This window comes from Palaemon carinicauda, chromosome 11, assembly GCF_036898095.1.
Source record: "Palaemon carinicauda isolate YSFRI2023 chromosome 11, ASM3689809v2, whole genome shotgun sequence".
NCBI lineage: Eukaryota > Metazoa > Arthropoda > Malacostraca > Decapoda > Palaemonidae > Palaemon > Palaemon carinicauda.
In genome coordinates, this window is record NC_090735.1 from 119891894 (window position 1) to 119905659 (window position 13766).

The following is a 13766-nucleotide window of genomic DNA, read 5'->3' on the forward strand; positions in this document are numbered from 1 at the left end:
TGATTTTCAAGACACTGGTCAGAGCATGGAATTAATTTCTTCCTACAAACTCCTCTTGCCTAGAGCCGAGAGAGAATAACATTCAAATCCAGAAAGACAAGTAGAATACATCACTTATCTGATGGAATATTACTCGCACATCTGAGGACCATCGTAAAGAGTACTGTACAATCTTTGTTTTAAAATGAAAAATAGTAATAATTCTTACCTTCCCTTGAACCATTTTCCTTCTGTTAAAAATACCCCCCATATCTGGTGTGTTCCAGCCATTGCTATAATTAATAAATTGTCTCCACACTCTCCAGTTTGATCCAAACTTCTTGCCATACACACATCCCATGGAGATGATATAGCCTGAAAGTAAACATTTCATCATCAGTCTTTCACATACATATACAAACAATTGCTTGTAAAGCAGCTATTATGTGTATCTTGCATACAGTATTTACATCTGAAATATAGTACAATAAAAGGCGAGCATTCAACATTTCTTTACGTAAACAATTGCTTTGTTATAATACCCTTAAAATGAAGATTGCTTCAACAATTTCTTGATTTTACTTCTATTGCATTCACATAGACTAGACCTATAATGAAGTAACAAACAGTAAATAAGAACTAAGCTTAATTTCTTTTATGTAGACTGTTAAATGAATCCCTTCAAATTTAATAATAAAAAACTAAAACCAAAGACAACTACCTACAAAAGTTCAATACTTAAAATCCAAAGCAATGACACCAAGCTGATTACACTAATTGAACCACTTTAGATCGACACTGCAAGGGTCTCAAATTTAAATAGCTTATTAATTACATATATTGGACATAACTAAATATATCAATAAAATAGTTGGTTTACTTCAAAAATTTGATTATAATACCATAATTAAAAACTAACCTGCTTATTTGCTTCTTGACCACCATCAAAATCAAAGCCCTGCTTGCCTGTGCCAACAAATGTTGTCACTTCTTCCGATACAATATCAATCTGCAAAGGAGGATTGAAGAACAAATGCCCTATTCATGATGGAAAAAATTCATGTCCATTTCTAAATCCAAGCTGAACACATTAATGCAACAAACTTTTTTATTATAATTTCACTAGCAAGATAAAAAAAGAAACCAGAAGAAATTCTAGTCTATGGTGTTTACCTTACGAACAGAATGGTTATCAGTATCAGCGACAAATATGGTGTCTGGATGGTGATATACTATTCCCTGAGGATTCCTGAATGATGCATCAGAAAAAGATCCATTGTTGAATCCTTGGAGCCCAGAACCTATCACTTTCTGTCCATGGGGAAAAGCAACTGCTATAGATACTGATATTTTTACTACTGTACTGTACACTAAACATAAAACACAGAAAACTGACATGACTTACCAAGAGTTGAAAATTTCATATTGGTTCAATCTGATACTCCCATGCTAAACAAGAACATTAGACAAAGCTATTCAACTAGCTTTGAAGCTAAATATGGCAAATTTGGAAATCATTTATATTTTTCCCTAATACAAACCTGTAGTTGTTTACATAGGATATTTCTTTCGGCAAAGCTGGAAGGCAGCAAATAGGCTGAAAGAAAATGCAAGGTGACAACTCTACCGTCCCATTGTTGTAGGTCGGTAGGGGGTGGCTGGAAGTACCCCTATCTGTACTCACAGCACAGAGCTGCTTCACTTTTCAATTGCAAGCAGGACTTCATGGGGACAGGTGATGGCGGGACAATTTTTGTAAACAACTACAGGTTTGTATTAGTTAGGGAAAAATAAAAATTAATTTCCAAATTTGTCATTTGTTCCCGCACTAACAAACCTTCCGTAGTTTACATAGGACGACTCACTCTTAGGTGGGTGGGAGTCCAGCTTTTGCCTAGCCATTGACTCAGGTTGTCCTAGAACAATGTTAGATTGTATCTTAAGATCAGCCTTGACACCACGCTAATAACCCCTGGTGTGTGGGTTACTGCAGCCTGCGCAAAAGAAAAAAGCCTTTGTAGAAAATATCATCTGAACGTCTAGGTAAGTCAAGTTTTAAAAACAGGAGTCTTACATAATAGACGTTCCCATGATCCTCAAAAAACATTGGGGACGTGAACAGTATAATTAATTATCCTCTATACTCAGATACACAAGGAAGCGATTCTTACCTGCAGAGGTTGAAGTCAGCTTGCAGTGAACCCACAGAGTTGTACCCCATGAGAGGGGAAACTAAAGAGAGGAAAGCCATACATACTGTCATTCATTCCAGACTTAGCTCGGGTAACCAGTGCCCTCAACCATCTGCTGCTTTTCCATCAAGGAGCTTGAGGTATCTTAACCCCTTGCTGTGCAGCCACCATACAGCCGAAAGTAAAGTATCGACCCTTCTGTGGGTCATGTCTTTGATATAGTGGGCGGTGAAGATTGTTTGCAGCTCCACACACCCACTTGTAACTCTTGAGAAACTGAGTACAGTAGTTTCTCTTAAATGCTAGACGTGCTGATGTCCCTGAAATCATGAGTTCTAGGTCATCAAGCTGGAGGAGGGTCTTGTTGAAGAGCAAACTCTATGACTACGAATCCAAGAAGAGATCGTGTTTTCGGTGACCCTCTCTTCATTCTGCCAGAGCTTACAAATAAGGCTGAAAGCTGGGATCTTGTTGCTGCAGTACATTTAAGATAATATCTCAAACTCCTTACTGGGCAAAGTAACAGTTAATCTGGGTCATTGGCTACAGTACGGAGACTCACTATCTGGAAGGCCCCGAGTCTAGGATCCGTGACCGATGGATTTTGAGTCTTAGCAATAAACTCTGGGACGAAGCCGAGTGTCACTTGCCCCCATCCCCTTGAATGGGCGATGTCGTACGAGAGAACATGTAGTTCACTACTGTAACTCTCTTTGCTGACGCTAAAGCGAGTAGGAACGATATCTTCAAAGTAAGATTACGATCCGTTGCATGGCGTAGCGGTTCATAAGGAGGACCCTTAAGGGGCCTCAGGATGCAAACCATGTTCCAAGGAGGAGGTCTAATCTCCGACTGGGGGAAAGTGATCTCATAACTCCGTATGAGAAAAGAAAGCTCCAACGAAGAGGAAAGATCTACTCCATTCAATTTAAATGCTAGGCTTAAAGCTGAGCGATAGCCTTTCACCGCCGAAACTGAAAAGAGTTTTTCCTCTCAAAGGTAAATAAGGATGTCTTGTTATTACAGGAATATTGGCATCATGGGGAGAGATAACCCTTCCACAACACCAACCACAGAAGACTGTCCACTTGGCCTGGTACCCTGCCATGAAGGACTTACGTAGATGTTTGGACACTCTTTTCATAGCTTGTCGGGAAAAGCCTCTCTGTGAGGAGACGCCGGATAGTCTCCAAGCGGGAAGCCAAAGCGACTGGACGTTTTTGTGATAGATGTTGGCGTGTGGTTGTTTGACTATATCTGGATGTGGAGGAAGTTCTCTCGGGTGATCTGCTACCAGTTGGAGAAGGTGCAGAAACCATTCTGAATGATGTCAAAGCATATGAGGATGATCATTAGATTTTTGGATGCTCTGGTCTTGTTGAGCCAGTCTCTTATCAGACTGGAGGAGGGACAAGAAGATCTTGGCCCTTGCAGAGATTCTCTTCTGCCACCCACCATTGCAGATCCGTTAATTTTTCCTGGCCCATTGGCACTAGGATGTCCAGGGACCTGGTGTGCTGGTCCCACAAGGACTCGAGACCCCATTAGAGGGATCTTATCCAGAGGCGACCGTTGGGAACAAGACGGATCAGGGAGGTTAGATGGCGTAGGAGGCACAACCAGTGTCAGGTTGGTATATCTTCTCGTCTCAGGAAGGGACGAGCCACTTTTCTCAGCCTATGTACTCTGTTGTCTGATGGAAAGGCTTTTTGTATGACGGTGCCTATCAACATACCGAGGTACACTGTTCTCTGTGATGTAAGCAGTGATGGTTTATTGAGATTTATTACGATCCCCAGATCCTGAAAAAACGAGAAGCATGTCTCGATGATGAAGAAGGGTCGTCTAGGTACCTTAGGAGACGAACGCCGTTCTTGTGAGCCCATGTTGACACTAGGGCAAACACCCTGGTGAAGACCTGAGGTGCTGTTGACAGAATGAAACAGAGAACCTTGATTTGACAGTGTCTTCCCTCGTGTAAGAACCTTAGTTATTTCCTTGAAGTCAGATGGGTTGGGATCTGGAAGTATGCGTCTGGAGATCCAATGTGCACATGAAGTCCATTGGTCTTACCGCTTGAAAGACCATGTCTGCCGTCTCCATCCTGAATGGAGTTTGAAGGACAAACTTGTTCAAGGGTGAGAGATCTACAACTGGTCTCCATCCTCCAGTCATGGCTGTAGAAGCATGGAGACCTGTCTAAGACTTCTTGAAAAGCGCCATTCAGCAGTATGGTCAGGACTTCGGGCCGGAGGGCCAGCTCCTTTGCTGATCCCTTTGCATTGGAGCTTAGAGAAATTGGATTCCAAGTCAGAGGATGGGGAGATTGTATGAAAGGGACACGATATCCTGAACTGACCACTGCAATCATCCAGGGATTGGCCCCGTCATGCTGCCATCTATGCCAGAGGCATTGCAGGCATCCTCCCACTGGTGGACTGATGAAAGGATTGCCCTCTCTAGCAGGAGCGGCCACCTCCTCTACCGCCTTTCCTTCCTCTGAAGGACTTACCACCTTTCTAGTCGGACTAAAAGGGCTTCTTAGACACCTTAGTCTTTGATGTAGAGGGACAGGAAGAGCAGGGACTGATCTTTGGGGGGTCGAGGAGCCCTCCCATAAGGCCAAGACTGACGACCTTGAGTCATGGCTCTATGGAGGAGAGAATCCTTGGAGGATTTTCTCCAACCTATCAGCTGCTCGTTCCACCTCTTCAGGATTGAAGAGAGAAATTCCCTCGGGGGTCGAGTTCCGTAGGCGTGTCCCCTCCACTTTCGGCATCTGCCTGAGGAATCTTCCTATCACTATGTCCCTTATCTTCAGAATCGTATTCAGCCACAAGTTGACCGCATGGTGCGAAAGAAATTCCAAGGTCTGGGTACAGGACAGAGGGAAAGATTCCCAGGACCGCCTGATAGTCTCCTTGGAAAGATCCGCAGAGCGAACGATGTACAGTGAACCCTCGCTACTTCGCGGTTCGACCATCGCGGATTCACCACTTCGCGGATTTTTTTCATAACCCATGTATATACATATATCGCGGATTTTCTGGAAATATCGAAAATACCGCGATGTGACCAATGGTGCTAGATTGGAGAAAGTAAGGAAAATTGAATCATGATCGATTTTCAATATAAATGAAACTTTGAGGAGCAACAAAGATATCATTTGTTAGAGAGATAGAGAGGTAAGGAATGGGAGGTAGTGAAAAGTAGCCCACAGAGAGAGAGAGAGAGAGAGAGAGAGAGAGAGAGAGAGAGAGAGAGAGAGAGAGAGAGAGAGAGGGGGGGGGTTTAAATGTAATAACCAAAAAAATATGATAGGTTATAACACATTGGTGCTTATGTAATATCAACTGTATACTGTAGACGGTTTGAATAAGTTAAGAAATGGTATAAATGATACTTTGTTAGTGTATTCGTACACACTCAAGAGCAGCAGCTAGATGACAGCTGATCTAATCACAGCCAAAAGTAAAACAAAAAGAAGTCAACAATACTCGATTTTTAAAACACACCCGAAATTTAAAAACAAAAGTACACGCTTTCTTAATGTGCAATTAACTATTTAAAGAGAGGCAATTTTCTAGAATAAAATGATATTTCCCAAAAAATAGTGGTTTGCTGATGAAATCGGATGCCGTATTTTTAGCTATGATTGAAATGGATGTAGACTCGGCCTAATTTTTTAGTTTCGTATTTAATTGACACTAAGAAAACTAATTTTAGTTTCTTCATCTAAATGTAAGTATTGTATAACACGAAGAGAGAGAGAGAGAGAGAGAGAGAGAGAGAGAGAGAGAGAGAGAGAGAGAGAGAGAGAGAGAGAGAGAGAGATGAATCAGCTGTTGTAATCAATTGGCGTGTTTTTGTTTCGTGAGAATTTCATCGCCACGACTATAACAACAACATACTGTACTGAACTTTACAGTATTATACAGACTACTGTAATATGATAAAGTAAAATATTTGTAATCTATTTTATATGAAATGGGGCTTTTTTTTGTTTGTTTAAAATTTACATTTACGTATGTAAAACAACTCTCTCTCTCTCTCTCTCTCTCTCTCTCTCTCTCTCTCTCTCTCTCTCTCTCTCTCTCTCTCTCTCTCTCTCGTAGATTGTTTTCCTGCTTTGCTACGTATGTATGATTTTATATAGATACGGTAAATAATATTTGTAATAACATATTTTATAAAAGCTTTTACTGTAATATCATTATTTATCACTTTCATCATGGCGTTAAATTCCTTAGTTTGTTAACTGAACGTACGTTATGACGCCGTCGTTTCCGGCGGCGTCATAAAGAAGAACATTTCATTTGGGAAGTCCTAAGAAAAATTAAGTAAAACATTAGTAATAACCAAATCAACATAATGTACTGAATAATCAATATAATTGATGCAAAAACTAACCTATACAGAGATGTGTAAATGCGTTTGTTTCTTCATTATAATCAGAGATAAACGTAAACAAAACATTGGTTGCCATTTTTTATCGTGCTTTTTAGGTGTTTAGGAAACGCATGATATAAAATCGCCTTTAATATTTGTGCCTGTTTTAGTTTAGGGTGCTGTAGTACATGCATTAAGTGTTCTGTACATTAAAGGGTGGTTTGTTAACAGTACTACGTACAAGGGAAGGTTTTAAAAGTCCGAATATACATGTTAAATAAATAGGTAAATATAATGTCACTACTTCGCGGAATTTCACCTATCGCGGCCGCGTCTGGAACCTATCTACCGCGATAAACGAGGGTTCACTGTATCCCAGAGACCCGAACCATAGATCAAGCCTGGAAGCAGCCCGCATGGTATACCTCGTGCCTTGCTCTATGTTGAGTAGCTCAGAGACAGAAAGGGAGGCTCTCAAGGAGGCTAGGCACTGCAGTGGAACGTTCGGTGTGAGAGATTCCACCGACGGGTCTAGAGTTAAGGCAGGACGAGGATTGTCCTGGATCCTGTAATACTTCCTTTGGAGTACAAAAGGAAGTGGCATAGATCGAGTGGAAGACCCTGCTCTAAGAGAGCTAGAGGTGCCTGCTATCTGATATATAGCTTTCCTTCTGGCTGCTTTAAGGGGACCGTCCGCCATGGGGTATTGACATAACAACTTTCAGAAATCGAAAATCGTTTTATTGCTTCTATGTATGCATAAACATGTCGTACATACTCCCTAAAGTTTCAGCCAATTATTTTTACAAATAACGAAAATATAGAGGTTTTTAAATGATGACATCATCCTTACTGTGTCGTCTGCATGACTGAGTTTGACAAAATCGTCTTTGTGTGTTAATTTTGCATATCTATAGCGATGTTTCACTTATATTTCGATCTATCGTACGTCTGGCAGAAATGGAAGGCATTGGTAGAGTGTAGATGAACGAAATCCACTCCTACAATAACAGAAGCCAAAGTTTCCAAAGATGTATAGAAGTTATAATGTATGCATTTGTTTACTTGAAGTTTATATGTACATTGTGTTTCCACAATGCCCTCGGGAACATTATAGCAAGGCCAATGTTACCTAAGGTTATAGAAAGAACAAATAGTCAATCATTTGTCCAAACAATGAAGATATATCGGCCTTTAAATGATGACGTCATCCTCATGGCGTCGTCTGTATGACTGAGTTTGACAGATGCGCGCGCTCTCTCTCTCTCTCTCTCTCTCTCTCTCTCTCTCTCTCTCTCTCTCTCTCTCTCTCTCTCTCTCTCTCTCTCTCTCTGGCAGAAATGAAAGGCATTGGTAGAGAGTAGGTGAATGAAAACTACCAGCTACGAAAACATCAGCAAAGTTTCCAAAGACATATAGAAATTATAATTCATGTGTTTATTTACTTGAAGTTCGTATGTTGATTGTGCTTTCAAAACGTCCTCTGGAATTTTATAGCAATGCCAATGTTACATAAGGTGATAGAAAGAACAAAAAGTAAGTGGAGAACAAGAAAAAAGAACCAAGAAATAGGAAAACATGGATAAGAGTACAAAGCTGAAACCTGCTAACTAAAACACTGGCAACAATTAGAGATCGCTGGCAACTCATAACATAGGAATAGTAAACTGAGGGATCAAATACCTCGTTTAGGGTGCATTTATGTAGGAATAAACAATTAAAGTTATCATAATAATATCATCTTGATTTCTTTTAGAAAAGAAGCGAAAGTTTGCTGCAAATCTTTGGGAGCTCATAACTCAAATACATACTTATTCCCACTTAGGTACATTTTTCTCACTTATTTGTAGTTTGATATTAAAGAAAAAGATATTGTTGAAAAGAAGAATAAAAATCCCACAATTCTGTCAGACAAAATTTTGATTTTCTTTTTACATTTTTTTTCACGATTATTTTCCTTCTAGACGAGGGAAAAAAAAATTCATTAAAAAAAAACAGAAAGGAAAATCGAAATTCTGTCAAACAGAATTGTTCGGTTGTTAGAGTAGTTTTTGTGGTATAAGTTTCAATACAATTGGTATTATAGTAGTGAGGAAAAATGTACCTAAATATTTTTTTTAAATCATGATTTTTGCTAATAAATCCAAAAGTTTTTGATCAAATGACTTGAAATTTTTATATGATGAAGGTATTATATATGTCTAAAACATAAATACTGTATATAGAAATTGTGTAATTTGGATCATTAGAAAAAAAAATGGCGGACATGGTGGACGGTCCCCTTAAGGCCTTTTGACCAGGGAAGAGCTCCACTTTTGTAACTTCCCTTGGCCTCAGATTTTGCCTTATTGAAACCAAACTTGTGACATAGGACCTGCCAAAGTATCAAATAATATTTCGGCATAATCATAAATGGTTACTAAGTACAGTAAATTAATAGCAACTATCATATTACAATGCAACATAAAATATCTTGCCTTTACAGTTCCTGATTTGTCAAGTAACAAAATCCTGTTGTGACCAGAGTCAGAAACCACAATGCCACCAGGGTAAGTTGCTACTTTTCCAGGATACAAAAGTTCTCCAGTAGCATTTACGTGAGTAGAGGGAGCGACCACGAAGGGTCTCCTTATCAAAGCACTGTAAAAAAAAACTCTGTGTAATCAAACAATCTTCCCATACACAAATCAAAATTCAGTATCTACTGTATTTCCTCGCACACCACAAAATCTATTCCTAAAGTTTACTATTGACTACAAAAAATCTGCATGAATTTCTTCAAGAAATTTACAATAATACTGTATACACCAAAGGAAGCTTTATACAGAAGAGGAAAACTAAAATTTACCTTAATTTTTTCCACATGACACCCCATAAAAATACTGTAGAAATTATAATCAAAGTAATTTTTTAATCATGTAACCTCACGAAAAACAAAAAAGATTAAAAATAGTTTTTACTTTCTGTAGCTGTACAAACCTGAGTACTTTAAAATAGGGAAATGTTTTCAGCAGAGGTGAGAGGGCTGTTAAAATGGTTAACGAGGTAGTTAACAACAGCAACAGGTGGTAAGCAGAGGCTAGTAGGCCCGGTCAGCCGCTTGTCAAAGACTCCTCACCTCTGACCTTTAATTCAGGACTGAAGAGGTTTGGTTGAGGTAGAAAGCTTAAGTTTAATAAAGGACTAGGGTTTATATAGCTATGAAAAAAAAAATTAATTTCAAAATGTTTTATTTGTTATTAGGCGCATACAAACCTTCTGTCTTTGAGAATAGGGAGATTCACTTATTGGTGAGTTTGATCTCCCCTGGAACAAAAGTGATTGGTTCTTGTTATTCCTTGGAAAAGCCAGTCATTGGTCCCGTAAAGGAGTAGAGAAGTGAATACGAATCAAGCAACCTCCTATCAGCACATAATAGGGATGAATAGGATGATAAGATATGGCCAGTACTGCGTCTTTCCTAAATAAATACCTGCAGCATCATAACCAAAGGATTGGTATTCATTCCACCATCCTCCCCCTCATAAAAGAAGGATGGGGAGAACTGCTACTTACTGACCCAGTCTCATAAGAACAGTGCTCAGAAATGTAGCTAACAAGCATCAATGTCAAATACATGTAATCTTGCAAAAATCTATCCCTAAGTAATGGGGAATGAAAGAAAAAGCAGAAAAGCTAGACATACTACCTTTCTTCCAGACATACATTGACGACGTTACCACAGACAGGTGACCTGGGGTAGCTACATAACTACTAAAGCAGCCACCACAGGGCTGAGAACAGAAGTTGGAAGACTTGTGGGTATACTACCTTAAAAAGTCTGAAATTTGTTTGGCTAACCAAATTCCATCACCTGTCCAACAGTAGATTCTTTGGAATCTAAGTATGATACTCAGACATTGTGAATTCTACATCAATCTGATACCTAACCCCTCAAAGATAGAAACGTACACTCTAATGTCTCATGCAATCAGATAGATGCTGCCACTCACGAATGAGATGTTAGGTCCTCTTCAAAAGCTATAACCAGAGAAGTACCGCTTCCATACAGAAGATGGCCTACCTTTCCTGATATACAGCTGCAGCAGAATGTAGTTATCAAGAAATCTTGGCAAATCTCAAGAAAATCCTTCACAATGAGAAAATCCTTCATGGGGAGAAAAGCCTTCACAAGGGAAAAAGCCTTCATGAGGAGAAGCTGGATAGCCTCCAACCATAAAATGCAATCAATTTCAAGGAATGGAGGGACCTCTTGAAGGTGCAACTGATAGGGAAGGGTGGTTCAAGGGTAGCTCTCTAGAGGTGCTAACAGCAGGAACCATTTGGCATGTAATCATCCAGGAACAAACGTGGTTATCCTAAAGGCTGGTGGGATTAACACTGTTGGTCAGTGGCAAAATAAGCATAACAGAGGAGAGGTAGAAATACAGATGATGCCATGGGCATTGGAAGAAGTCCTCGTAAACTGACAATTGGTCTGGATATCCAACCTACAACCTGCCCCCAGCAACTAAACCTGTACACCAGAACATTCCTCTTGCCTGGACTGTACTTGGCTAACAGTTCTACAACGTTGATACACCACCTACATGTACATTTGCTTTGTTTATTTGCAAAGAGGGTTGGGAAATAAGACCATGGCCCCCTTGCTTGTTGACATAGGTTTCTATGCTGTTTATCAAACAACAATAACAAGTCTCCTCAAACATTCTTGGAATTCTTGTTGTTAGAGATACTGCTTGCATTCAAGGCCAAAAATGTGCAATAGTACTTCAACTGACCACACACCTCAGGTGACCAGGTTGCCCATGAGAACGCACAACCGCTACTTTGACGCATCTGAGAACAGTTGCATGTCTGGAGGCAAAGAATTGAGTGGGACTCTCCTGGTGAAGTCTTACTCATCTAACATCCAGGATGATTGGCCCATACCTTCTGTCTCCCAGGGACAGGATAATTCGAAAGATCCCAGTGTACTCATCAGTGATCATTCAAACTCGATCAAAGGAATCTCAGGTACAGGCACCAATGTGAAATGACTTTCTCCAGAAAGAAAGGTGGCCAAAAGACACTTCCAGAGCCAGGCTGCGGTGATAAAAAAAAAACACTATCAGACTGCAAGAAGGGGGCCAGTGGTGCAGGAAAGTGGGCAAGTGCCTGTCCCAAGGACACCTAATACCCAGGATCCAGCATTCTCCTGTCCGAGAGAGCCTATTCATATGGTAACTAATAATATCATCTATAAATATCATCTATGGCGCCTGCGGGGGCATAAAACAATTAGAATAACGCCAACGTATCCCTGCGTGTCTAAGAGGCGACTAAAAGGGACAGGACGAGGGGGCTGGGAACCCCCTCTCCTGTATTATAATCCTGAGAGACATCAAAGAGGTGGAGCTGGGAGGAGAGTGACTGCTCCCCGCACTCTAGTTTTGGGGTGTTTGAATGCGCGTGGATGTAGTACGAGAGAGAGTAAAAGATGTGAGATTGGAAGTATGTTTAGGAATAAAAGGATGGATATATTGACTTTGTGTGAGACAAAGATAAAAGGGAAAGGTGAAGTGATGTTTGGTGAAATGTCTGGTAGTGTGTCTGGGATTGAAAGGGGAAGAGTGAATGGATGACAGGTAAAGTAGTGGAATGGAAGGAGATATCATCTAGATTAATGTGGGTAAGGGTTAGGTTGGGTAGGGAATGTTGGGCTTTAGTCAGTGCGTATGGGCCAGGTTGTGAGAAAAGTGAAGAGCGGAATGAGTTCTGGAATGAATTAACTAGGTGTGTAGAAGGACTGGGTAGACGGAATTATGTAGTTGTCATGGGTGACTTAAATGCTAGAGTGGGCGCGGGAGAGGTAGGTGTCATTGGGAAGTATGGCGTACCAGGTGAAAATGAGAGTGGTGAGAGACTGGTAGATATGTGTGTTGAGCAAGAGATGGTGATAAGTTCTAGCTTTTTCAAAAATAAAGATAAAAACAAGTATACATGGGTAAGAGTGGAAAATGGAAGAGTGGTAGAAAGGCCATTAATGGATTGTAAGTTGATAACTAAAAGAATGTTTGGAAGATTGAAAGATGTGCACATGTTTAGGGGTATGATTAACGGTATGTCTGATAATTTTTTGGTGGAAGGAAAATTAGTTGTAGCAAAAGAGTGGGGGAATAGAGTAAGGTGGATGTAAAAGGGAGTTAGAGAGGGTTGAAGATCTAATAAAACCGCTAGTAAAAAGTAAAAATCAAGAAAGTTTGAAAATGTCATATGACAAAGTGAAAATAAGAGAAACTGGTAATTTAGAGGAGGAGTGGAAGTTAATATAGGAAAATTTTGTTGGGATTGCAAGTGATGAGTGTGGCAAGAAGTTTGTTGGAGGCAGCATGAGGAAGGGCAGTGAATGGTGGAATGAAGAAGTGAAGGTAAAAGTGGAAGAGAAAAAGAGGGCTTTTGAAGAATGGCTGCAGAGTAATAGTGTAGAGAAGTATGAAACATATAGGGGGAAAAATGTGGAAGTAAAGCGCAAGGTAAGTGAGGCAAAGAGGGCAGCTGACCTGAAGTGGGGTCAGGGATTGGGTCATTCATATGAAAAGAATAAGAAAAAGTTTTGGAAAAAAAGTGAAGAGAGTAAGGAAGGCTGGTTCAAGAATTGAAGAGAGACAATGAAAGATGGAAATGGAAGGTTGTTAAAAGGAGAGGATGCAAGGAAAAGGTGGGCGGAATATTTTGAAAGTTTACTGAATGTTGAGGATAATAGGGAGGTAGATATAATTGCTGTTGCAGGTGTTGAGGTGCCGGTGATGGGAAATGAGAATGAGAGAGAGATTACAAGAGAGGAAATGAGGAGAGCACTAGATGAAACGAGAGTAGGAAAAGCATCTGGTATGGATGGTGTGAGAGCCGAGATGTTGAAGGAAGGGGGTGTGACTGTCCTTGAATGGTTGGTGAGATTGTTTAATATGTGTTTTGTGTTGTCAATGGTATCAGTAGATTGGGTTTGTGCATGTATTGTACCATTATATAAGGGTAAGGGAGATGTGCATGAGTGTTGTAATTCAAGGGGTATTAGTTTGTTGAGTGTAGTTGGAAAAGTGTATGGTAGAGTACTGACTAATAGGATTAAGGATAAAACAGAGAATGCAATCTTAGAAGTACAGGATGGTTTTAGAAGAGGTAGGGGCTGTATGAATCAGATTTTTACAGTTAGGCAGATATGCG

At 40.1% G+C, this 13766-nt stretch overlaps 1 protein-coding gene across 1 annotated transcript in view; it reads right to left on the reverse strand.

Annotated features, from left to right (window-relative positions):
* LOC137650148 (NHL repeat-containing protein 2) overlaps positions 1 to 13766 on the reverse strand; it is a 98877-nt gene that overhangs the window by 37940 nt on the left and 47171 nt on the right. The window contains exons 5-8 of the mRNA XM_068383300.1: positions 9038 to 9200; positions 1153 to 1290; positions 899 to 988; positions 209 to 354 (exon numbers count right to left, since the gene is read on the reverse strand). Coding sequence (XP_068239401.1) covers positions 209 to 354; positions 899 to 988; positions 1153 to 1290; positions 9038 to 9200 — 537 coding nt within the window. The remainder of the gene's footprint in view (positions 1 to 208; positions 355 to 898; positions 989 to 1152; positions 1291 to 9037; positions 9201 to 13766) is intronic.